This window comes from Folsomia candida, unplaced genomic scaffold, assembly GCF_002217175.1.
Source record: "Folsomia candida strain VU population unplaced genomic scaffold, ASM221717v1 Fcan01_Sc029, whole genome shotgun sequence".
NCBI classification, from domain to species: Eukaryota; Metazoa; Arthropoda; class Collembola; order Entomobryomorpha; family Isotomidae; genus Folsomia; species Folsomia candida.
The window spans coordinates 222440-249357 of NW_019091221.1; the positions used below are offsets into that span (position 1 = coordinate 222440).

Consider the following 26918-nt stretch of genomic DNA (forward strand, 5'->3'; position numbering starts at 1 on the left):
AACAGTCGAATTTTTTTTTTGGAAAACCTACAAGGACCACACCCATCGTGAAGGCGCTGAAGGACAGAATCCGAAGAAATTCTCAAAATTCCAACGGAAAATAGCCTCACGGATGACATTGTTGACGCAGATTGTCCAATGAGTACTCAAACTGAACCTTAGACTTAAGGCTTTGAAATATGGTACTTGCCACCGCTTGATGATACCCAGAAAGAAAGCCCTACTAAAGAAATGAAGGGCTCTCCTCAAGCGGTACGCGCCAAAAAAGTGAAGAGGATTTTTTTTACAGATGAGGATATTTTTACATCGGGAAAATACTTTAACAAACGAGTTGGCCTAATCTACGCAAAATCGGTCAATGACATCCCCCAATACAGACAAAAGGTCCAAAAGCCACATTATCCAGGTTTTGTTATGATTTTGGCAGGTGTGAGCTAATTGGGGTAATTCCTCTACATTTTGTTGAAAATGGAGGGAAGGTGAGGGGATCAAATTTCTTAAAATACGTTTTCGAGTCCGTGGTACATCCCCTAAGTGAGATCCAATTCATTGAAGTCGACTGGACCTTGCGGTAGGACTAAGAATCAGCTTATAGTGCAAAAAATGACCCAAGCGTGGGTAAAAAACAAAATTCTGAATTTTACCTCCACTTGGAAATGGTAATTCTACTTTCTGGATTTGAATCTCCAGATTATGAAAACTGGTCAAAGTTTGGGGCAAACGTGTGTTATAAGTCTAATAGAAGTGTAGAGGTCCGAAAAAATTAGATGAGCACGGAATGGAACACTTTGTCCAAGAATTCAGTGCGTGCTGCAGCAAAGGACTGCAGGCGGCTTCTTCAGCGCTGCATTAATGCTGAGAGAAGAAATTTCGAAAACTAAAAATTGTTTTCTACTCAAAAATTAGCTGGCTTTCCAATAAAATTAACTAGAAATTTGTAGCACAAAAAGTTTTAAAGCTATGGCGTTTCATTCTATTAACACTTAGCCTGCCCCCACTAAGTATTAGCGTTGTGTTTACATATATGTGAATATGTACTCCACTGCGGTACCCAGGTGGTAATAATTTGTCAATGTGTTGACTGGTTCCTTACTCACTATGTATGAAACTTTTTATTACCATTCCATTACTCAGCGGTAATGATGCTTAATACCAACTGGTTAGAGTCTCCTCAGAAGATTTTTAACAGGCTTGCTAAGAGTGTATGTAGTGCATATCAAAAATTATTTGCATACACTTTATGGTATGTTATTTGAGCATTTTCCATAATTTTTTACAAAATTTGTATTAATATTTATCGTATAAATATGTAAATATGTAAATATATGTATGTATGTGTGTATGTATGTTTTTACGTATGTATGTACGTAAAAACGGAATGGAATAAATTGGAGATCTTGAAACGGATTCCATTCGTTTGAGTTGGCGAGATGTGGCAACGTAAAATCTCTGCAAAAATTAACCCAAATCTCAAATTTTGCAAAATTTTTGTCGAAATTGATTAAAAATGTTACTCACCTGTAGAAAAAAATAGAAGATCGCAACCGGCGCAATAAACGTCAAAAACAACGGCGTGCTGTACGCAATACTCACAATCGCACTCAGCGTATTAAACAAAATCGTACTTCCCCCTCTCAAGTTCTGGGGTAAAACGATATCCACCGTGTCCACATGTTTACTAAACTTATTTATCAATCTGCCCAACGGCGTGGTATCAAAGAACCACATCGGTGCTCGTACAACCTTTCTCAACATCCCAAAATGCAGCTTCTCCGCCGCATTCAACGTTGCCATGGCGATACTTGCCGCTCCAAAGAGAACCGTAACCGCTTGCGCGGCTCGTAGGCCCCCATACACGCCTAAATATTTGTCCGTCGTTTCTCTATCGTTCGTTCCATTTCTCTCCATTTCATCGATCGTGGCTTGCTTCGACCATTGCGACAACCAGATGTTGGCATACGTCGACGCTGCGTTGGACGTGATACTGAACATAATCCCTACCATGAAGATTAGGAACCCGCCTTGTTTGAAATATTCAAAAATTATCCCGCCCTGAATATTCCCCTCGGCCGTGATTTCAGCCTGGATCAATTTCGGTTTTTCATCCTCCAATTTTACTAAATTTCCTTTCTTTCTACTTCGAATACTTTCCTGGGTGGATCTTCTTTTTAGGGCGTCGACCTTCGAACTGTTTCGTCGTAATGTTTCCATGCCAACGATTTCTCCGATTTCTTCGACAAAACTTTCGTCAATTTCTTCCCCTTCACCGATGTCCAAGTGTTGCGCTAGGAATTCGGCGAAACTTCCGCGATTTTTTAGGAGTTGTTGAAATGTTCCGGATTCGCTGACCCTGCCATCTTTTAGGACGACGATGTTGTCCACTTTTGGGAGGAAGGAGACCTAGTGAGTTACAAGGATTCGAGTTTTCGAGCTAAGGAGGCCTTGTGGTCCGATGAGTTTGTCGAAGATGTGTTTTCCCACGTGAGCATCGACCGCGGAAAGGGGATCATCCCAGAGATAGATGTCGCTCTCTTTATAGGCTGCCCGGGCAAGGGAAACGCGTTGCTAAAAATTAAAATATTAGCTTCGGTGAGTCATTCCCGCGCGTCTTATTCTCGCCCCATGTGTCATGTTTCCTTATTGAGAACTTAAAATTAACTTTTCGGTATTAATATTCAATGAAATTTAAATGTTAATACTTTAATACTAAATTATTCTATATTTTTAACTTAACAAAATTGTAGATTAGATTTTAGGAAAAAAATTTCCTTCCTGTGAGGGGAAATAAACTATTTAGTAAGGAATATCTTCCCAAAAATACCATCTACAGGCTTGTTAAGTTAAACATAGAATATTTTAAAGTAATAACATTTAAATTTCATTGAATATTAACGGCGAAGAGTTAATTTTAATTTCTCCATAAGGAAACATGGGGCGGAATGAGACGCGGGGGAATGACTCATCAATGCTAACTTTCAATTAAAAATTTCAATTAAAATATCAATTATAAATTGGAAATTTAAAAATTAAGGTACACTTACTTTTTGGCCACCACTTAAATTAATTCCCTTCTCCCCAATCTCAGTTTGGTCTCCATTTTCCAATAATTCTAGATCAGGACCCAGGGCACAGGCGTCAATCACACTTTTATATTTCCCCTCTTGGAAACCATCTTTGAAAAGGACGTTTTCTCTTAAACTTGCGTTTTGAATCCAAGCCGTTTGTGCTACGTAGGAAATTGAGCCGTCAATATTTACTGTTCCCTTGTGTTTCTTTAAATCTCCAAGAAGGGCTGAGAGCAAAGACGTTTTTCCAGAGCCCACCGTTCCAACTAAAAATTAAAGAACATTTTAATAATAAACTACCAAAAATTCTATCAAATGAACTAACCGACAGCCGTCAACGATCCTTTCTTAACGCTAAAATTGATATCGGCCAAAGTCACACTTTCATCGGTCCATGAAAATGAGGCATCTTTAATCACAACTGGTTCAACTAAAAATTATTTACCAAATTAATCAATCCATTTCCAACTAAAAGAAATGCTCTAACAATTTAGCGCGCACTTGTATGCGGGTTTTGAGTTTGAATTATTGTGTCTCAACTTACTCTTCTTCCATTTATTTAAATGACGATTTTGAAACTTATTCATCTCCGTGGGTTTTTACCAATATGAAGATTTTAATGCACCTAAAAATCAATAATTGTTGGGTTTATAAAGTTAGGAGTCTACAATTCTGATTTTTTTCCCCAATGAGAAAATATTTAGTTACTACCGATTATTTTTCATCTATTTCATATTTATTTCGTCATGGAAGAAAAAAATCAAAATTCTAGACTCCTAACTTTCTAAACCTGAAACTTATCGATTTTTAGGTACACTAAAATGTTCATATCATAAACAACCCAGGAGTCGAATACGCTTCAAAATCTACATCTGGACATATTAATCAAGATAAAGCTGAAACACGCCAATTCCCACTCAAAACCCGCATACAATCCACCCTTAACCAACTAACCGTCATTCTTCTCCTTCATCACAGAATTCTTCTCAAGCTCCTCTGCATTCAAAAACCGATTAATCCTCTCCACACTAACCATCGCTTGAATCATGATCGCAATCACCGCTGGCAACATGGTCATCGGCATGCGCAAAATATTAAACAAACTTAGCGAAACAAACGTTTTCTCCGCATTCAAATTATGCGTTTCATCCGTCAACACGTAAACCGCGAAAGTTGAAAGCGAAACTAAAAACGGGGCGCACGTAAAGGAGAACATCGTACTCGTTCCGTACAGCGCCGCGCGCCTCAACAGCATCATTTCGCGATCCCGCAACTTCGTTATTTGATCCGCATAAGACTGCTCCCACCCGTAAAGTTTTAACACTTTCATACCAGCCAAAATTTCGTTAATTAGTTTAACCCTTTGATCCTTAATGAGCATTTGTTTCATTTGCAAGTTTCTCACGCGGGATTGAGTAAATCCCGTGTACGGAATTAGCAGGATCATTACCGCCAAACCGGCGAATACTGACGCGCCCAACGTGTTGTAAAGGAAGTAAATTGATAACCCAATTTGAATCGGCGCGGTCAGCGCCATGAAGAAGAAGCCCGCCAAGTCTAGCAGTCGCTGGGTGTTGACACTCATTAAGTTAACAATTTCACCGGCGGTGGTATCCCTTTTAGAGGCGGAAGTTATGATTAGAGATTTCCGGTAGATGGCGGACGATAGCACGGTACGGATGCGCATGCCCAGAAGCATCATGCGTTTCATGTGTTGCACGCCGAAAATCGTTTGCAGGATGGAGCACAAGATGAGAAGGCCGGAGTAGAGGTAGCCTTTCCAGGATTCTTCGGTGCTTTGAGGGGCGACGTGGGCGACAAGAAATCTGTGGAAAATTGTATGTTAAATTATTGTATTATTGTAATTATTGTAAATTGTATGTTATTATATGTTAAAAACTACAATTCAGCCGATATTATCTAATAGTCTGAGAAAAATCTGAGAGGTTTCCTGGCAAATGATTGATATTACTTTCAAAAAACCAAATAACCTCTCAGAAATATTTCCAAAGACTATTAACATGAACTGAACAGTAGTATAAATTTACGTATTTCACAAATTATGCACTATTCTGTTTGCATTTACTTCATTAATTCGGGTGAGATGAAGGGTAACAAGTCTTGTAAGAGTTTCATGAGTCCTGCCACGCATAACGTTTTCCAGTAACATTTGAACAAGATTGAGACAATTGAGACTTGTATTGCTTTTCCAGTTTTGGCGCTGTTTCTAAATTTAAAATAGGACAAAATTAAATTTCTTACTAGTAAGTTAGCCCGTCTAGCCGAGCTACGAATATGAGAGCATAAAGTTTTGACAGTTTGAAGGCCAATACGCATTATCATGACGGAAAGCAGCAATAGTGCGGATAGGTGTGTTTTGCGGGTATTTTAATATATTCGGGTCAAATAGGGACTCAGGCGCTGTCCATAAATTATGTAACGCAAAACTCGCAATTTTCTAGACCCCACCTCCTCCCCCTAAAACTTTTGCAACATAGGAACGATATTATTGAAGCATCAGATCTTCCCCCCTCTCCCGTTACGTAATTTATGGACGGCCTTTAATGTAAATTTGGCACTGAATGAGACATTACTTGATAAAATGTCGGCAGGTGGCCCAAATTTATGGGGCAAGGTATAATCTGGCGTCAAATTTAAAAACGTGCAGACGCACACACTTCTTTGGACAATTAGTATTATAGATCATTTTAAAATCGACTAAAATCTTACGCCTTTGCTCTTTCAACAGCAGCATCCCAATACTTCATAAAAATTGGAACTTGCTCATCCGCTCTGTCATCTTTGTTCAAATCCCACAAATCTTCAAAGTTCAAAGGTCTTTTGTATCCCGTCCAGGCGATCGAATCGAACCAAGAATAAGTTATTTTAGAAATGAAAGATGATTCTTTTTCAGGGCATGGCGTCTAAAAAATCAAATTTAATGGTAGTTTTTTCTTCTAATATGCATACATTTAATTTACATTAATATCTCATTTAATGAATGATGACAACATTTTAAACGTTTTTCCTTTTACTCACTTCAAACGGCATGCGACTCTTTTTCCCAACTCAACAAGTGGCCTTATCTCTGTCGGCAAACCAGTGGAGGATCAGCTGTCCCGCACACAATGGGAAGATAACAAACCGCATGAGGAATACGTGACGTTGCATTGACTGTGAACGTACAAGGAAATGTAATGCACCCAACGTTTCAAGTGAGGATTATTAATTATTTCACAATATAAAGTCACATGGACATGAACAAATCTTACAATGGAGGTCTCCCAACGTATGCTCACAGATTTAGACCAAACTAGCGTCAATTAATCACAAATTTAGTTAGCATGAAATTAGCATATGGAACTATCACCCAATGTGCAGGTTTTGCGGAAATATTTTCATAAAAAGAGGAGAAAATGTGCAACAAATTTGGGAAATCAAAAACTTGCCAGCCTTGTTTGTGCGTTTTCTCCTCTTTTTATGCAAATGTCTCCGCTAAACCTGCGCACTGGCAGATAGTTCCATTTGCCAATTTCATACTAATTAAATTTGTGATCGATTGACGCTAGTTTGGTCCAAATCTGTGAGCATACGTTGGGAGACTTCCATTCTGCGTAGAATAACCTTCAATTACTCACCTCTTCCACGGTATCATCATATTTTCTTATTGCCGTTCTAAATAAAATCCCCTCAGTAAGTGTTACTAATAACCAAAATAGGAACTGAGTCCCGGATGCCCGAATCCCTTTCAATTTGCCCAAAATTAAGAGAAATAGTGCTAAAATCTAAAAATGCAAAAAATACTCAAATTAGAATTGATTCTCACCCATGAAGAAATATTTGTAATTATCTACTCACATAAGAAACTAATCTCACAATCACAGCCACATTTTCAACTTTACTCGTTTCCTCATATTGTTGTAATAAAATTAAGTGAACCACCCCCACCACGAGGAGACCTATGCTTAATAAGGATCTCCCAATGTTAATCGGGTTCCAGGGCAGGCCCTCCCTTTTCCTGGAATTTAAGGAGAAGTTTATATCGAAGAAGGCAAATGAAACGAGGAAGGCTGCAGGGAGCCAGGTGAGAACAGTGTTTTCGAAGCAAGGTGTGAAATAGGGGTCGGTCGTGTCCCAGGTGAGGTTTCGATCCTGGGAAAAAATAATTAAATTCAAGTTAAAAATTTTGTTTAAATAAAAAATAAAAATTACAGAGTCGTTAAAATGTCAGATTACAATGGAAAGTTTTTCAACGGGAAAAATTCGCAAATCACCACTAGTTAGCGAAATTTTGCTTATGAAATACAAAATTTTAAGAATTTTGTCATCAGTGTTGCATGAGTTTTGATAAAAATTAATAAAAATCTCAATCCCAAATCCGTAAATAATGGAAATTTACGAATTTTTTCCCATTGAAAAATTTTCCATTGTAACCTGACATTTAAACCACCCTGTATTTACAATTTTACCCAAAAAAGTGATCCACAAAACTCATCCATTTTATTATTAAATAGTTTTTATTTCTTCCTTTACTAAAATTAATAATTATTTTGTCCTCTTTACACGTTAAGAGCTGATTAATTAGTAAAATATTTTGAGTCAAGGTTTTAACATTTATTAAATTGAAATTATCTTGTCAGATGATGCTTATTAATCTTAAGTGTTGGGAAAGCGACTCGTGACCCGATTTTATATGTACGAAATTATTGACAAGAGTATACTCTAATGTATGATAGGTTAGTGTCAGATCTGGGTTAGGGAAACGTTCCCAATGTTTAAGCATTACCTTATCTTTTTTATCAAGTTGATAAAATCGTAATTTGTAATGTAAACGAACACACTCCACATATGCAAAATTAGGAAGACAATATTAACGAGGTTGCCACTAACGTGTATTTATACTGATATCGCAAATTAATAAATACTAAATTGCATAGAACTGTCCTATGTCTGCAATTTAACGAAAAAATAAATCAAATTATCTAGTAGACTAGTTTGTGTATGGCTACATTCTTTAAATTCTTCAAAAATTGTTAGAAATGGTTTGCATTTGTATGCATACCCGTTCACTTTCATTCATTTGACTGATTATGATGGCGAATGATAGTGAATGAAAATGAAATTCCTGTCATTTGAATGAAAATGACTGATGGATTCCGTCATTTCTGATGAATGACTGTGAATGAAAGGATTTCTCACTTCATTCATTTTCCACCCTATGCTTAATACATGGGGCGAAGTAAGAAATGAAGTCGGATGAAGTGAAATGAAATGAGTTTGAACGAAAATGACTGATTGTGAATGAACATCTTCAGTAAGATATTGGGATGACTGAATTTTGAATGAAAACTGAATTTTTGAACAGGTACATATGTTTGTATGTAATTATGTAGAGTTTAATAAATTAATACTTTTATTGGTAGACTAATGTGGAGAAATAGCTGTGGTGATCCATTTCTGGTTTATTCATTACTCTACAAAACCCGAAAGTCTGCGATATGGTCAAGTATGTATTTCATCCTTAAATCTCTTGGCCAGAGATAAGAGTCCGGATAACGATCCAAGACATTTTTAAATTTGAAGAAGAATGCATGGATTATAAGGACATGTTATTAAAATCTGAACGACAATCACTAATTTATCCATTGATTCCTAATTTTAATCCATTTCAATTTAGGTTTAACTAATATGCAATTTTATATTGCCCTTTTCTACGCGATATACAGGGTGGTTAAAATGTCACGCTACAATGGAAAATTTTTCGATGGGAAAAATTTGTAAATTTCCATTAGTTACCGAAATTTTGTCTCTAAAATTCAACATTTTAAGATGCGTCATCAGTTTTCCATCAGCTTTGATAATAATTATAAAAATCTCAATCCAAAATCTTGTAACTAATGGTGATTTAGGGATTTTTCCCATTGAAAAATTTTCCATTGTTGCGTGACATTTAAACCACCCTGTATAGTGATAAAATAGTGAATAACGTATGTACATATTTGCTTGGCACAAAGTGGCCAAATATTTTGACCAATAACTAATTTTCTTTATTTTTACAATTTTACCACTGTCAATAGATGTACCCATTCATGATGTGCAAAGGCTGGACTGTGATGCAATAAATCAATTAGTATTATCAGGACATATTATTTACTGTTCATCCAGTATTATTAGTCCCAAAAAAATCTGAAAGGTTACCTGGCAGGCAAAATCAACTTTTGTGAACAGAAATTTGTACACCATCCTCTTCCTTTTATTTTATGACAGTTTTGCTGCTATTTTGCCATTAACGAAATTATTTAAATAATACATATATGGCCAAATAACTTCTCAGAAAACTTGTCCGACTTTTGCGACTAATAATTATGGAGGAACAGTAGCTTTGAACAGAATGCTTATTCCTTCATCAGGTCATAACTATACAATCCGACGTATATTACATAAATTGTTCTTTATTTTTCAAAATTTTCTATTTCATATCTTTCACAACGGTAACAACCTCATTTACCCCGACATGCCAAATATTGCAGTAGCATGCCCAAATATTCCGCAATGCTGGCCCAATTTTTAATTTGGAACCTATTATCCGCCGTCTTTGACCGCGAAAATACCTCCTCCTTGCATTTCACCACTTTATACGCCAAACCTTGCAATTTCGCAATAGACTCGGGTGGCACGCCCTGGTCCACATTGATCACCACCTTGGTCAGCAAACCCATGGCGAATTGTGTGACCGAGGCGTAATTTGTAATTCCCGCGAAACATTCGGCCAACTGCGAGGGTGTAAATACCCCAGTTTCGTTTGCTTGCGCCAATATTTTATAACGTTTGAACGCCTTGGTGAAAACAGCGTTGAATCTGGCGGTCTTTGAAAGGTAGAAAAACCACAACCGGAAAAAATTATACTCCTTGTTGTGACCTTGGATTTCGTCTGCTAATGGTTTTTTCGTCTTTCGAGGCCCACGCCCCGCTTTCGCCTCCAGCTTGACTTCCTAAAAGATTTATTTATTATATTTTATTTCACCCCCCTTAAATTGTTTTTTAATTACAGGGTGGTTAAAATGCCACGCTACAATGGGAAAATCTTAAATTTCTAATAGTTACCGAAATTTTGTCTCTCTAAAACGCAACATTTTAAGAATTTCGTCACCAGTTTTGATAAAAATTATAAAAATCTCGATCCTAAATCTTGTAACTATATAATAGAGATTTAGGGGGTTTTCCCATAAAAAAATGTCCAGTGTAGCGTGACATTTTAACCACCCTGTACATATGTTGGAATAATTATATAGATTGTAGTAAAAAAAACTTCAAAATTTGCATACCTTACTCGCTCCATCTATAGAAGTCCATAGATTTTCACTGGTTGGAAACGTTGATGCATCGTAGGCTGTTAGGACAGCGCTGATTGTATTATTTACCCCAGTTGAGACAACTACGTCCATTTTTAGTGGGATTGAAAACAAATTTTTTTTAGGAATTTGTGTGGAGTTTTGGAATATGTATGTGGATTTCGGAGGTTTGAGTGAAGTGGCCAAGTAGGAATACATAATATGTTATCAAATAATTCTGATATGCATGTTGGCCACAGAGTTAAAAATGAGCAATGACTAATTGGGCGTTGGTCGGATTGATGGTGAAATGCCATATCTTTTGTCAGACAATCCATCGTGACTCTACATACTTTTGCTGATAAGGTTTATGTACAGGGTGGTTTAAATGTCATGCTACAATGGAAAATGTTTGGTTGAGATTTTTATAAAATTATTAAAAACTAATGGAACACTGATGACGAAATTCTTGAAATTGAATTTTAGAGACATAATTTCGGTAACTAAGGGAAATTTAGGATTTTTCTCCATCGAAAAATTTTCCATTGTAGCGTGACCTTTTAACCACCCTGTACAATGCATGGCTTCTGGAATTAGGGGATTACTGGCACGAAATAATTTTGGTAAATGAACACATATGTACATAGTGCGATTCACGATTTGTGCATTTCGTTGGCTCGGCTCGGCTCGATAATAAACGAGCCGAGCTGAATTATTGGCTCGGCTCGGCTCGAATTTTGTCGAGCCGAGCCGAGCTAGCTCGAGTATTCCTCAAATAAATATGTATTACATATTAAATTAGGCTACATATGTAGTTTAAAACCAAAAATGTTTAGACTTTTTATATATTTATCGTGTTACTTATTATGTGCATCAACATAAAAAGTTTGTATCGTGCAAAACACGACAGATTATTAAGCAGCGAGACAAGGCGTACAAGGCATGTCCTCGTGACCCATCACCAGCTAATATCCAATCATTTAAGAACTACAAGTCACTCGTTAAAAGAAATATTCTGGAGGACACCAAACATGAATTTAATAAGAAAGTGGAGAAGCTTCACTTCTGGGGAGCTCTAGAAAAAATATACCCTCTACTAAGCCCTGCAGCTGAAATTAACTTGGAACCTGACACCGTAAATTCTTTTTTCGTGAACATCTCGACAAGGGACCACGCCCAAACACTGCCACCACTACCTACAAAACCCGCACTACTCTGGGACGACCTCGACCTTTCTTTTAAATTCTGGGAATTATCCACACAAGACATTCTGAAGGCGTGGAAAGGCACAAAAAACAAAGGATCGACATCCCTCGACACGACCGGATTGTGCAACAAAATGATGAATATGTGTATGACATCTCCTAAATTTAGAATTATTATCATGAACTTATTTAACATGTATATTAATGAGGAAAGCGTCCCGAATATGCTTAAACTAGCTAAGGTGATTCCAATACCAAAGGTAAAAAATCCAGTATCGCCAAATGAGCTTAGACCGATAGCAATCCAACCTGTACTAACTAAATTATTTGGTAAATGTATATTCAACCAACTTTCTACTCTTTTTCTCAAGGGTTATGTATTAGTTGTATTCTGTTTTTGATAATGATGAACGACCTGCCGTACCATTTAAAAAACAGTTTATGTGTTATGTTTGCCGATGACAGTGGTGTGTTAATTTCTGGTGATATTGATCATATAGAACAAGTTGTAAATAATCTGAATGATGATCTGGATAGGAGTATGCGTTGGATGGAAGCAAATAGGCAAGAACTGAACGTAAATACATGTGAATTTATTGTATTTGCCCCCCGTAAATTAAAATCTGCTGTATCAGATATTGTTATACAAATTAACGACACACCTATTAGAAGGGTTACTTGTACAAAATTATTGGGGGTATTATTGGATGAAGACCTTAAGTTCAATAATCAATGTGATAAGGTAATAAAAAGTTGTAACAGCTCTCTTTGGTCACTTGGTCCCCTAAAAAATGTCGTGGAACGCAAGAATAAGGTACTATTAATACATGCACTGGTGTTCTCTAGTCTGTTATACGCATCTCCTGTATGGCTATTTGATAAGAATAATTTAAAGTGTGTAAATAAGGTAATCAGAAAATGTGCAAGATATGTATGCAATAAAGGGAAATATGACCCTATATCCGATGACTTATCAGTCGACTTGGAATGGTTAGTAGCGGAAAATATGGTGCAGGCTGAGTTGTGTAAATGTGTGTATAAAATGCTAAATGGCTGCTGTCCCAAATATTTTGCCAATTATGTACCAATAAGCACCGTTATATATAGAAATACTCGAAATAATACTTACTATAAGCCAGATATTTTAATTAGCAATAATATGGCCAAAAAGTCCTTTAAATATAGGGCAGCAATGTCATGGTCTAATCTACCATTAAATTTAAAAAATGAGCATGGAAGGATGAGTCTAATTATGTTTAAAAAAGAGGTGAAGAAGTACTTTTCAAATGTCCAGAATACAAAAAGAGTTATAGAATTATTCGAGTTATTCGATTCGGATGAGTATCAAGATTTTCTATGACGTAATCATCATTTGGTATATGTATGTACAAGCAAACTTTCCATTGTAGCATGACATTTAAACCACCCTGTACATAAACCTTATCAGCAAAAGTATGTAGAGTCACGATGGATTGTCTGACAAAAGATATAACATTTCACCATCAATCCGACCAACGCCCAATTAGTCATTGCTCATTTTTAACTCTGTGGCCAACATGCATATCAGAATTATTTGATAACATATTATGTATTCCTACTTGGCCACTTCACTCAAACCTCCGAAATCCACATACATATTCCAAAACTCCACACAAATTCCTAAAAAAAATTTGTTTTCAATCCCACTAAAAATGGACGTAGTTGTCTCAACTGGGGTAAATAATACAATCAGCGCTGTCCTAACAGCCTACGATGCATCAACGTTTCCAACCAGTGAAAATCTATGGACTTCTATAGATGGAGCGAGTAAGGTATGCAAATTTTGAAGTTTTTTTTACTACAATCTATATAATTATTCCAACATATGTACAGGGTGGTTAAAATGTCACGCTACACTGGACATTTTTTTATGGGAAAACCCCCTAAATCTCTATTATATAGTTACAAGATTTAGGATCGAGATTTTTATAATTTTTATCAAAACTGGTGACGAAATTCTTAAAATGTTGCGTTTTAGAGAGACAAAATTTCGGTAACTATTAGAAATTTAAGATTTTCCCATTGTAGCGTGGCATTTTAACCACCCTGTAATTAAAAAACAATTTAAGGGGGGTGAAATAAAATATAATAAATAAATCTTTTAGGAAGTCAAGCTGGAGGCGAAAGCGGGGCGTGGGCCTCGAAAGACGAAAAAACCATTAGCAGACGAAATCCAAGGTCACAACGCGGAGTATAATTTTTTCCGGTTGTGGTTTTTCTACCTTTCAAAGACCGCCAGATTCAACGCTGTTTTCACCAAGGCGTTCAAACGTTATAAAATATTGGCGCAAGCAAACGAAACTGGGGTATTTACACCCTCGCAGTTGGCCGAATGTTTCGCGGGAATTACAAATTACGCCTCGGTCACACAATTCGCCATGGGTTTGCTGACCAAGGTGGTGATCAATGTGGACCAGGGCGTGCCACCCGAGTCTATTGCGAAATTGCAAGGTTTGGCGTATAAAGTGGTGAAATGCAAGGAGGAGGTATTTTCGCGGTCAAAGACGGCGGATAATAGGTTCCAAATTAAAAATTGGGCCAGCATTGCGGAATATTTGGGCATGCTACTGCAATATTTGGCATGTCGGGGTAAATGAGGTTGTTACCGTTGTGAAAGATATGAAATAGAAAATTTTGAAAAATAAAGAACAATTTATGTAATATACGTCGGATTGTATAGTTATGACCTGATGAAGGAATAAGCATTCTGTTCAAAGCTACTGTTCCTCCATAATTATTAGTCGCAAAAGTCGGACAAGTTTTCTGAGAAGTTATTTGGCCATATATGTATTATTTAAATAATTTCGTTAATGGCAAAATAGCAGCAAAACTGTCATAAAATAAAAGGAAGAGGATGGTGTACAAATTTCTGTTCACAAAAGTTGATTTTGCCTGCCAGGTAACCTTTCAGATTTTTTTGGGACTAATAATACTGGATGAACAGTAAATAATATGTCCTGATAATACTAATTGATTTATTGCATCACAGTCCAGCCTTTGCACATCATGAATGGGTACATCTATTGACAGTGGTAAAATTGTAAAAATAAAGAAAATTAGTTATTGGTCAAAATATTTGGCCACTTTGTGCCAAGCAAATATGTACATACGTTATTCACTATTTTATCACTATACAGGGTGGTTTAAATGTCACGCAACAATGGAAAATTTTTCAATGGGAAAAATCCCTAAATCACCATTAGTTACAAGATTTTGGATTGAGATTTTTATAATTATTATCAAAGCTGATGGAAAACTGATGACGCATCTTAAAATGTTGAATTTTAGAGACAAAATTTCGGTAACTAATGGAAATTTACAAATTTTTCCCATCGAAAAATTTTCCATTGTAGCGTGACCTTTTAACCACCCTGTACAATGCATGGCTTCTGGAATTAGGGGATTACTGGCACGAAATAATTTTGGTAAATGAACACATATGTACATAGTGCGATTCACGATTTGTGCATTTCGTTGGCTCGGCTCGGCTCGATAATAAACGAGCCGAGCTAGCTCGAGTATTCCTCAAATAAATATGTATTACATATTAAATCAGGCTACATATGTAGTTTAAAACCAAAAATGTTTAGACTTTTTATATATTTATCGTGTTGGTTGAAATGATTTGGTGCAGAAATTGGTGTAACTGTGTTTTAAACATTTTAAAATTAATATAAATTAGCATAATGTGTTGCAATCTAGAAAATAATTATAAATTTAATAATGAAACGGCACAAAAGCATTAATTATTATGTTACACAACTCTGTGCACAATTCCTGCTGTAGAAAATGCTACCAGAATTATGTTCAAGTACCAGAATTACCAGAATTACCAGAATTATGTTCAAACTCGCGAGCCAAGCCAGCTCGCGAGTTTTATTGTGTTTTATTCGATTCATGTCACGCAAATCTATTCGTTTCATATAAATATATGTACCTTACAAAATTTGACGCAATTAAAAGATATGTAGAAACGTTGAAATTATTGCCTAATAATTTCATCACTATTAAATTTTTCCATCTATTTATTTAACCTTTCCGAATGTCAGCACAGCTCTAAAAGTTCCCTTGATCACCGCCCTCATAAATTTTGTACGCAAAAGTGGTTGGACTTACATATATAGTTGCATACATGGATAGATTGCACCAGAGGTCAACGCCGACGAATTTGACGGCGGGGGCGGCGCCAATGTTAGAAGATTTTACGGCGGAGTGGGGGCGCGGCGCGGGATCACAATGTTACAGGCGTATGGGGGCGCGGCGGCGTGTAATCCGCAGCGTGGACCTCTGGATTGCTCTTGTCGTAAAATGTGTCGATTTATTATGTCAGATCGACAGCGGACTCGAACAAATTAAAGAAAAGAAAGCTCCGTCCCATTATGTGCTTATATGGCACTCGGACAACAGCATTTTTTATTTTGCACCCCATTTAGCGGAGGTTTATAATCTGATTTATAAATTTTTGAAACATGTTGAAATTGTGATGTACATGTGCATGTGCATCGGAATCAGGGTCCTGTGAAATTTAATTGCCAAGGAATTACTTATCGGAAGAAAATTATTTTATGAAATCCTTAATTATTGGATTTGTAGGAATTGTTAGTTTTCTATCGGGTCTTTTAGATCCAAAGATATCTAGTTTAAGTTCAGGCCCACAATCCAATTATGACACAAAATTCAAAAACTGATAGTAACCGTGCTTTTGCAAAACGTTAAAAAGCACGACTGCATACATACTAGGGTTGCCACGGGTAGCGAAAATGCTACCGGTTACCCGACGCGCTACCCGCAGCACAACTACCCGTACCCGCACGGGTACCCGTTACCCGCTACCCGTTATGAAAATAAAGTTAAAACCAACCAACCATCAAAATAAGTTTGATTTAATTAATTATTTGCTCATTTCGGTTGATAAGTAAATATGCACTTTGAGATAATGATATGCAAGTAACGCATGCCATAATTTTCTGTGTCGATGTCATTAGTAGTTTCTGAAACTAAACTTTTAGGCTTCTAATGGAATTTTTTCTAGCTACACCGGGATATCTTTGCGAGTTATATAAAAAATCTATCCAAAAATTAGGAATTACATAACGCTTATCTTTCCGTTTGATGACCTGTTTGAAGAAAAGGATTTGGGGGAGAGAGTTCAATGTTCATGGTATTCGCCCAGTGGGGGAAAACGATGCAGAACCTTTGCTTTAAAATTGAACTCTATCGCCAATATTTTTCTTCAAGTGGCCAGTCAACGGAAATATAAGTATCACATGATCCCTAATTTTTAGCCTGACGGTTTGATACATCTAACTCACCAGACAATCTTTGTATAGCTTGAAGAAAAGTTAGTTTTACTTTGGTTACTTAGGAGGGGAGGTTGTGTACTCTCAACTCCCGGATCTCGACGCCCTTTGGGTATGTTGTAGTGTTCCATGAATGTACAAGAACCCTGAAGTGGTTTGATTCCATGGCCACATTTGCACCCGCCACACCCACTCAAAGGTGCCCAAAAATCGCTTTCACTCCAGCTTTCACTCATTCAAAACCACGCCAAAAATCCAATTTTACTCCGATTTTCAAATTTCTTTCACTATTATACTCCTAGATAGTTGTGTTCTTATATCCAACTTCAAACTCAACTTTATGAAATTTTTAGTAGTTTTTAAATTTAAAATTCTTAATGAACATTATTGTAGTAATCAACAAAGTAAATTATGGCTGCGAAATAATCAAAAAAAGTTGAGTTTGATGTTGTATATGAGAGAACAACTATCTGGGAGTATAATGGTGAAAGAAATTTGAAAATCGGAGTAAAATTGGATTTTTGGCGTGGTTTTGAATGAGTGAAAGCTGGAGTGAAAGCGATTTTTGGGCACCTTTGAGTGGGTGTGGCGGGTGCAAATGTGGCCATGGAATCAAACCACTTCAGGGTTCGTGTATATTCATGGAACACTACAACATACCCAAAGGGCGTCGAGATCCGGGAGTTGAGAGTACACAACCTCCCCTCCTTAGTTTAATTTTTGGAAATTTTGATTTATATGAAGTTTTCATTTAACCAAATCGTCTAGACATAAAATTTTTGCCTTCAATCGGATTGAGATTTTTCACCACCACAAATTAAAACATCGTCAGCTTTTCGTAAATACACACAATGACAACTCAAATTAGTTCTGATATTTTAGATCAGGCAAATTATGCTTGAAAAACAATATGTAAGTGCTCCCATTTGCCGGGCGTAAAAAGTACATATTTGAGGCTGCCGTAGGCAGCTTCTGTGGCTTCTGTGGCTTGCGAAAAGACACGCTCGCTATAAACGCTTGTTATTTTAAAATGACAAATTTTGAAGTGGATAAATAATAATGAAATAATACTTCTGTAAACATACGGCATGATGGGCTTATTTCTAACTTCGGTTGTAAGACAATTTATAGCCAAAATTAAATAAAAACTGAACTACCCGTACCGGGTACCCGGGTAGTTCTCGCCACCCGTAGATAACGGGTACCCGCAAAAATCGTGCGGGTATGCGGGTAACGGGTACCCGACCCGTTACCCGCGGCAACCCTAATACATACATAAATTTACTCGTTTTATACATACATATGTACGTTACTCAACTGCCTTCGTTAATTCATCCTACATTTTCTATAATAATGTGAAAAGGTATGCGGGATAAGATAAACCGTTATAACCAGGGTTCGGAAAACTCCGGGGTTTTTCTAGAAAAACCCAACCCCATGGGTTTTTCCGGGGTTTTTGGGGTTTTTGTGGGTTTTTAGGTTTTTGTGGGTTTTTGTGGGTTTTTGGAAATTTTGGGGCAGGTTGAACCAAAATTTCTTAAATTATATATTTGGGAAAAAATATTTAATATACGAATTTATCATGCAATTTTAAGCGTTATCGTTGACTTGGACTGTTAAATCGAAAATTCATGTTTAACATGTAAACCTTGAAATATGCAATGATACTTGGAAATTCAAGTCACACATAAAAATTCTCAAAACTTCATGATGAATCCGACATTTTAATTAGCATTGATCTAAGTTGATGTTTAAGGGATTTTGTTTCAATATGCCTTAAAATCTTACAAAAACCCCGGAAAAACCCACAAAAACCCACAAAAACTCGCAAAAACCCCATTAAGCAGTAGGATTTTCCAGAGATTTGATACCCCAAAAACCCACAAGAACCCAAAAACTCCAACCCATAAAAACCCGGGGTGGCGAACCCTGGTTATAACGAATGCAGCGAATACAGATCACTTAAAGAAGGATGAAGATATGGTTATTGTTTCAGTATAGGGAAATGGGGTTCCAAATGCTGTGATTGGCTGACGGTTTTTATGGGCATCCGCCCATAAAAACAGGGCCGTGGCACAACTCAATTTTTCCCAATCTCAATTTCCCCATTACTTGGAAATCTCACTCCTTTCTTGGCACCAAAATCAGGTGTCTCCTTTACCATCATTCTTGCTGCCAAACTCGGAAAAGCTGAGTAATTAAAAGATTATTTAGTATCCTATAAATTAATTTTCTGACATCCACTCAATTACATAAATCGCTTCAACTCACCACAAGTTAAGCTCTAAGCTTCAACTCTCGGTAAGTAGTAAAAGAATTACTATTTTTAGTTGACATCTCTGCGGTTTTCGAGGATAATACTTGATTTATTGAAAAATTGCTAGCTTTCAGTGACCCACAGTCATCTTCATCAGGCATGTACACTATTTTCTTTCAACAATGAACGGTGGGGACACAAATATGGTGGTGACACGTTCATTTTTACGAGTGATTTGAATGTTAATTTATTGCGATTTATTGATACCTGTATCAATAAAATTGTCCTTAGCAGTTACCTGTAGGTAACTGCTAAGGACAATTTTTCATCCATAAATTTTGCGACCTCTCTGCCGTGCCCCCACCAGAAATCTGTGTCATCGCCGACCAACCTGGTAAATAACAACTTTAACTGGATTCTGCAACAATAAGGACCAAGGAACTTGTATTTCGTAATGCACTATATTTTATTGAAGTATAGACTCATCAATTACCATTAGTTGTTGGTCGTGACCTGGTAACAGTGTGAAATTGTCGGAAACTTCGTTAAAGTTTTACAAGATTCAAAAATAGTTTCTCATATAATGAACGGTGAATACACATATATGTACATTCATGTATGGTGAAAACACTCTCATTGTTGGAAAGTAAGTTCCACTAAATTTATTTTTGTGAATTGCAGATATAATATTTGTGCCAATTGTTACTCAATATTGTGACCTATTGCCCCTTCCTCCACCAGATCCGTGTCTCCACCGGTCAATTTATCTGATCTATCAGTGTGCGTTTATACAAAGCAAATTCAAATTATATCTTCACACCCACTCTTTCGCTACCAATGAGCAGTCGATAACTAAAATGTATTAATTTTATTACAGGTTCACCTAGTTGGCCAAACAAGGGTACTTAAATCAATGTGACTTTGTCAAGACTATTAAAAAACTTTCAAAACTTCGCTTAAGGTAAATTTTATTTTGATCTTAAAAATAGTTTCTTTCCTCTAGAAGTAAAAGAATAATGAACGGTGGAGACACATTAATATGGTGGAAACACGTTCATTATTGCAACCAACTGTTACATCAATATTTCCTTGTTATTTTGTTTAATTACAGACTCATCAATTACTATGAGACCTTGTTCGTGACTCGGGAATAGTGTGAAATTCTCAGGAACTTCAGTAAAGTTTACCAGGTTCAACCATAATATTAAAATAATAGTGACTTATCTCCAAAAATTTAAAAAAGCAACGAACGGCGGACACACACATGTATATGGTGGAAACACGTTCATTTTAATTACAGATTCGCCTTCATGTACTCAAATTCAGTGTGACTTTATCAAAACCTTCTTCAAAATCTTCTTAGAATAAACAATTAACGGTGGAGACACATAAATATGATGAAAACACGTTATTTGTTTCAAGCAGGTTTCAAATTACTAATTGCTTGTTATTTTTCGCAGGAAATCCAGTTGCTCAAAACATTTATTTGAATTTAATAAACCGTCGTTTGTCACGGTCCGAAATATAAAGTGTTGCGGTACTAATTGTGATAATTCTTGAAACCAAGAAAATCGTAATTACTCCTTTCTGCCAAAGCGTCAGATACAACTTCCGATGCAAAATAACTCATTTCTCTCATTCTTTTTTCCTCTGATAGCTAATTTTAGTTTTTTTAAAGGTTCCAGCAGTGGTGTAAAATTCGCGGCATCGATAAGGAAAACGTATCGCCTAAAACTGTCGTTTGCAGCAAACACTTTTAGCCACCTTCAAGAAATTTCTCAAAGAGTTTTACCGACCTCTCCACCCATTTGTGTCTTCACCATTGTCTGTGTCTCCACCGAAAGGGGGGTGGGTTAATTTATCCTTTATATGAACAAGAAGATAAAGATTAGAAATAAGTTTCACTACAGTTTGAAGTAGAAGAACCAGAACCACATTCAACTGTTTCCATTTTCCTTATATACTCAAGGCACGAAAATTATTGCTACTATTTGTAATAAAATATTTTGCAACCGGGAAATAATTTCGATGTTTGGTTATTACGGCAAAGTTGTTTTTATTCGTGAAGATGTATTATTAAATCTATAAACAACAAGGAAGTTTTATTCACATTAGATAACAATTTCTTTATCAATATTGCCGGTGGATACACACTTTCAGTGGTGACAACACGGCTGTGGAGTATGTGTTATTAGTTGTTATTTAGATACTTGTTAAACGTAAAGTTAGTAAAGTTGTATTTATGCTAAATCAATTTAGTCGCATCCGAATGAATATAATTTGTTGCAATAAATTTGGTTTTAAATCTGAATCACAACAAGTTCCAGTTTTTAATTAATTATTCGAACTTAGAAAGTCGCAAAAATTCTCCATGAGATGACGAAAATCTGTAAAAAAAATTAAGTCACATTAAATCCTTAGCATGGTTGTAAAACTCTAACCTATCTTGTCCTTAAACTTACTTTTAATTGATGATGGTGGGTGGGTGTGGTCCAGACCGAAGCACAAAAAACTGTTTTGTTTTCTGGGACGTAAAATATACAGTGTGAGGAGAGATGGTAAAGGGTAGAGTGAGACGGATGGTCGGAGCGAGTGCTACGGCTTCACTTACGCGGCAGCAAAAATACATGGAGAAATTTGAACTGCGAACCAGCCAATCACATCATTCCAGCCCCGTCCTATACTGAATAACTAACATTGGAACTGTTTATCTCTATATGATACCATGATCATTGTAACGAATGTAACCAAGGGATGAAAGCAGCGTGTTACCCGTCAAGCTGAACACCATATTGTTTCTCCCCGTTCAAAATCTGTTAAAATTGGCCTTTGTGACGTGTTTTCAACGGTTGTGAAATATCTATAATTTAACAGTTAATGGCCTTTGTATGACCTTTCATGACCTCTGACGTCAAACTGGAGGTCACCATTTAATTCAGGGTTGCATTTCAGTTCAAATTGATATATTTATGCAATTTGACTTTTAAACGACATTTCATGACCTTTTCATTGGAATGTGTCCATCTTCGAACTCGTCCTGCTTTTTGACGTTAGGAGTTAACCTTCAAAATCTCAAGTATCTATGTCCTTTCGTTCAAAAGTTACTAAGCTAACGGTCGGACGGACGGACATAACGATCTTATAAATAGCTTCCACCCCTTAATAAAAAGACATCCAGCGCAAATCATGCTCGCGAAAATATATATCATATTTACAACCATGCCAATGTGCAGTGCCTTTATGAATAAATAATTCCCCCATCCCTCCTTCATCATGCTTATATAATTTATTACATGTATCCCAAACCAATTAAACCAGACGAGCAATCAAGTTCATTTTAAATTAGTTAATTTCCCCAACAACAACCAATTTTAACCAATGATTGAATCAACCCCTTCAATTACGGGGATCACCACATTAAATAGTGTATTCAATACAAAGCAGGTAGCATTGTCATATAATTCAAAGGAGAGGGAATTGACCTTCAAACTTTTGCACACCTGTAATTTATATTTCAAACTGCATGCAGCCATGACATTGTTACACGAACGCTGGGCTCCCATATCCACGCAAACAGCGGTCCAACCCGCGCATTTGCAATCCGCACGGATCGCAGCCTCCTCCGCGGTCAGTTCTCGATAGCAGACACACTGCTTGATGTCGTTGGCCTTGTCTACCCAAAGTCGGCGAAAACCGTCGGGACAATGTTATTCCAACCAGTGCATGACACCTGGATTAAGTCGTGGTCAATATTACTGCAGTCGTAGGCAGTGGATGCTGAAATTTTACAAAGTACGATTACATAATTTACTTCAAGCAATGTGATTTCTATAAAAAGGGGCTTCATTTTTAAATACAGGGTGGTTTAAATGTCAGGTTCCAATGGAAAAATTGTCAATAGAAAAATTCGTAAATTTCCATCAGTTACGGATTTGGGATTGAGATTTTTATTAATTTTTATTAATATTGAATCTCGGAGGCAAAATTTGTATGAATAATGGAGATTTACGAATTTTCCCAATTGAAAAATTTCATATTGTAACCTGAACTTTAAACTACCCTGTATGTGAATTATATAAGAATTTGGAAATTTTCAGATTTAAAAATGAAGCCCGTTTTTCCAATTATAACTCTTGCCATTTTATTCTAATCGGGCGAAGAAAACGGGCCTCATTTTGTGTAAAATTAGTACAACCCCTACCTTGCAGATTAAGGCCAAGCAGTAGCACGATGATGAAATTGGTGTCACCAAAAAAATTGAGAAACGACATGATTACTCCGGTCCAAACTAAACGCCGATTAATATTCCGTACTAGCTTCAGCAAATGGTTTGATGATTTTCTTCTGGTTCAGTTTAAGTAGAATTCTGCAGTTTATAAATGGACATGGAGCGTGACTTTGTACGAAAATTGGACAAATCTTGACATCTAATTACACACTGAATCGAAGTAATTGATCTCTTGCCATACCGGGTGGCCGAGCGGAGTGTGGTTGGGCATGAATTAATTTTTTTTAGTTTCTCCAACAAGTTGTTTCCAGGTTTCATTTAAACGAAACTGAAGAGTTCTGCTTAATTTATTCAGTAAAAATTCATTGAAGACCGCACGAGACGATCTCCGTATAAGTATTTTATTCAAGTTTAGTCAAACGAATCGCATTATAAATTAAATGATTGATGGATAATATGGTTAAAAAACAAGCGTCATCGTTACACAATCACTTTGCGTAAAGTTATTAATATTAATTTACTTATTGCATGTTCCAGGCAATAAATATTTTTTTGTGCATCGTTGCTTTGAGTTGTAAATTTGGGGAAAAGCACAAGTTCCTGTAAAATGGAAACTTGTTAATTTACTTTGGCTTTGTTAAATGAAGTTAGTGTGTTGATTCTCCATGTTAACCCGTTAGGGACCAACTACACATATTTGTGTAGTTTTTTTGCTTTCCCTTGGGGACCAAGTACACAAATATGTGTACTTTTTTGCTTTCCGTTAAGGACCAAGTACACACATTTGTGTACTACTTTGTAGTTACGTTGGGGACCAACTACACATATTTGTGTAGGTTTTTTCTTTCCGTAGAGGACCAAGTACACATATTTGTGTACTATTTCCCCGTTACGTTGGGGACCAACTACACACATTTGTGTACTGCGGAAAAATTTTCAAGACCAAATACACACATGCATACAAGTCAAAATTTTATTTTACAAAATTTTAACACGAACCATTTATTTATGCACATTACCAAAAACTATATATCTGCAAAAACTACAACTGTAGTTCGCTGCAATGCATTGTAAGACTAATTTTAAATTGTTCACGCTCAGAAATAAGCGTATTTTGGAGTTTTCCAGAATAGACATGTTTTCGGCCGTGGCGGAATTTAAAATAAACTTAATTTTTAAAGAAGCAAAAAACGATAATTTTTTGAAAATTAAAAGTTTTTTTTAAATTGATTTTTTATCCCGAGTCAGGGCTTATGTACCCGTCATGTCCGTCTGTCTGTCCGTCTGTCTGTCTGTCTGGTTTGCGATAACTGCCGTAAAACTAATCCTATCGACTTGAAATTTTGCACACATATAGTATGGGTCAAATGAGGAGTTGAGTTCGAAGATGGGTGAAATAGGTCAAGTGGTTGACCGGTGGGGGTCATCGGAGTGGGTGGGGTATTACGCACCAAAATTTCAAAATTGTGTTAGAAAGCTGAAATTTGGCATAGAGGTTGCTAATGGTTTATAATGAAGGAATACAAAGGAATAAAATTTCAAAAATTTTCGTCTGGAGGGACCCGAGGGGGTGACCCATACCGATTTTTAAAATTCATCAAATCGAGCTGAAGTTTGGTAGAAAAGTTGGTAATAGAAGAATATTAATTAAAAAGGTACAATTTTCCCATAGAGAGACACCCTATTGGGTAACCCATACTTTTTTTTGTAATCTTCGGATCTAAGCTGAAACTTGTTACACAGGATGGTAATTGTTACTAATAGAAGAATATGAATTTAATTTGGAAAAATCAAATTTAATTTTTTAATTTATTGATATGCATTTGCGATAAAATTTCATGCAAAAAGTCGCATTGAGTGATAAGCACAACTTGGCCTGACTCGGGCTATATCAAGTCTGCACTGTAGGTTTTATATTTTCAGGGTAGTAATTCTGAGCAAAAATTGTGTTTAATTTTTGAAATCGGATTAAAATTCGAAAGGTTACAGCGTTTTAAAAATCCTGACTTTGGCGGATTTTTTAAATTCCACCACGGGCGAAAACATGTCCATTTTAGAAAACGAAAAAATACGGGTCCGCTTATTTCTGAGCATGAACTAACTAACTCCGGTCAAGATCAGTGAAAACCACTTGGACCTTGCTAAACTATAAAAATGTATGAATCAATAACTTAATATTATTGTAATGAACTGCAGATAATTTTTACTAATATGCATAAATAAATGCTTAATGTTAAATAAAATCATCAAAAGTTGCCGAAATAAATTCGGTCCTTTATGGTTTGCACACCCACTGTGAAATCGGTGACGTAACTACGCTTACTTTAAAATCATTTTGGTGACGTAGCTACACTATTGGTAAAATTAAATTGGTTATGTAGCAACAACTAACTGATAAAATTCTGGTCCCCAAAGGAAAGCAAATTTCAATTATTTCGGTCACAAAGGGGTTAACGGGAAAATCTTGAAAGAATTGTCATTTCTCAATTTTTAGCAATTATCCAGGTGCAACTGTATTCTTTAAATATGTGAAACTACTGTCCGTTGTTCATTGAAATTACGGAAATTGGGGGTTGTAATCATTTTAATTATTTCCTTTTGTTACATTTATTCTGAATTTTTGGAATCTTCGTTACTACAAAATTTCCAAAACATATACATAATTATATTGATCGATTACATCGGTATCAGAGGACATTTTAACTTGAAATATTTATTGTTGCAAGCTTTAGATATTCATACAGAATTTCTTCATCAGGCAAAAATATTTTTGTTTGATATCATATAATTACATACATGGTTACGCTTATATTTTTTTCAATAATATACATAATTACTTGAATTTGCTGAATTTGAAGTTAATTTTTTAGCTACACAGCATTCCGAAATATGGAAACGTAACACGCACTGCTGACAAAATAATGGAACTAGTTACATTTAGATATTGATTAACTACCATAATGTCTTAATTATTTAAATAGTATAATAAACTTATTGCCGCAAAGCTGCCGGCCAGGCGGGTGCGGTGGCTCCATCCATTTCCGTAGCTAATGTATTATCCGCCAGTAGTGCGTGGCTTTGACCACCTAAAAATTTGCGTAAATTTAAACATCACATTAACGCATGTCCAAAAAATAAATTAAATGACTGTAATATATTTCTTGCCAACCAATAGCTGCACCACACTCGTTACATTTGCCCGTCTCCATTGCACCACCACAATCTCCAATCGAATAAATGTGACCATTCCGACACTTGAACCAATGACCTTTTCCCATTCCAAGAGCGGCCAGAATTTTTATTCGTTCACCGTCCGAAATACCGAACCCGGTTTGGCATATATCTTGACAATTCAGAACCAACATAGTTTCATACTAGGGCATCCAAAATCGGAAAATTTTGAAAAATAGGTTATTCAATTATTCCGATTTTTGCAATTTTCGTAAAACCGGTTTTCGATTAATCGGACTTTGAAAAATTTTACGAAACCGGT

At 36.3% G+C, this 26918-nt stretch overlaps 3 protein-coding genes and 1 long non-coding RNA gene across 6 annotated transcripts; 2 read left to right on the forward strand and 2 right to left on the reverse strand.

Annotated features, from left to right (window-relative positions):
* Positions 1 to 1214: 1214 nt before the first annotated feature.
* LOC110860062 (multidrug resistance-associated protein 1-like) lies at positions 1215 to 7778 on the reverse strand. Its single transcript, XM_035859940.1, has 11 exons — positions 7535 to 7778; positions 6924 to 7217; positions 6704 to 6850; positions 6105 to 6239; positions 5796 to 5989; positions 5152 to 5292; positions 4020 to 4891; positions 3391 to 3495; positions 3042 to 3331; positions 1519 to 2565; positions 1215 to 1449 (listed from the first exon to the last, which is right to left on the reverse strand). The coding sequence occupies exons 4-10, from the start codon at positions 6114 to 6116 to the stop codon at positions 2401 to 2403; spliced, it is 1779 nt and encodes a 592-aa protein (XP_035715833.1). The 5' UTR covers positions 6117 to 6239; positions 6704 to 6850; positions 6924 to 7217; positions 7535 to 7778; the 3' UTR covers positions 1215 to 1449; positions 1519 to 2400.
* A 1719-nt stretch (positions 7779 to 9497) lies between these two features.
* Positions 9498 to 10695, reverse strand: LOC110860124. Its single transcript, XM_022109187.2, has 2 exons — positions 10391 to 10695; positions 9498 to 10057 (listed from the first exon to the last, which is right to left on the reverse strand). Exons 1-2 carry the CDS (start codon positions 10613 to 10615, stop codon positions 9566 to 9568), a joined length of 717 nt encoding a protein of 238 aa, XP_021964879.1. The 5' UTR covers positions 10616 to 10695; the 3' UTR covers positions 9498 to 9565.
* Positions 10696 to 13107: 2412 nt separating this feature from the next.
* LOC110860125 lies at positions 13108 to 14305 on the forward strand. Its single transcript, XM_022109188.2, has 2 exons — positions 13108 to 13412; positions 13746 to 14305. The coding sequence occupies exons 1-2, from the start codon at positions 13188 to 13190 to the stop codon at positions 14235 to 14237; spliced, it is 717 nt and encodes a 238-aa protein (XP_021964880.1). The 5' UTR covers positions 13108 to 13187; the 3' UTR covers positions 14238 to 14305.
* Positions 14306 to 19703: 5398 nt separating this feature from the next.
* On the forward strand, positions 19704 to 20793 carry LOC118439021. Of its 3 annotated transcripts, XR_004837193.1 has the most exons (4): positions 19704 to 19787; positions 19879 to 19977; positions 20309 to 20387; positions 20498 to 20570. It is a non-coding gene; the product is annotated as an uncharacterized LOC118439021 (long non-coding RNA). The 3 variants fall into 3 exon arrangements; XR_004837195.1 differs by lacking the exons at positions 19704 to 19787; positions 19879 to 19977; positions 20498 to 20570 and adding exons at positions 20086 to 20158; positions 20658 to 20793; XR_004837194.1 differs by lacking the exons at positions 19704 to 19787; positions 19879 to 19977 and adding an exon at positions 20086 to 20158.
* The last annotated feature ends 6125 nt before the right edge of the window (positions 20794 to 26918 follow it).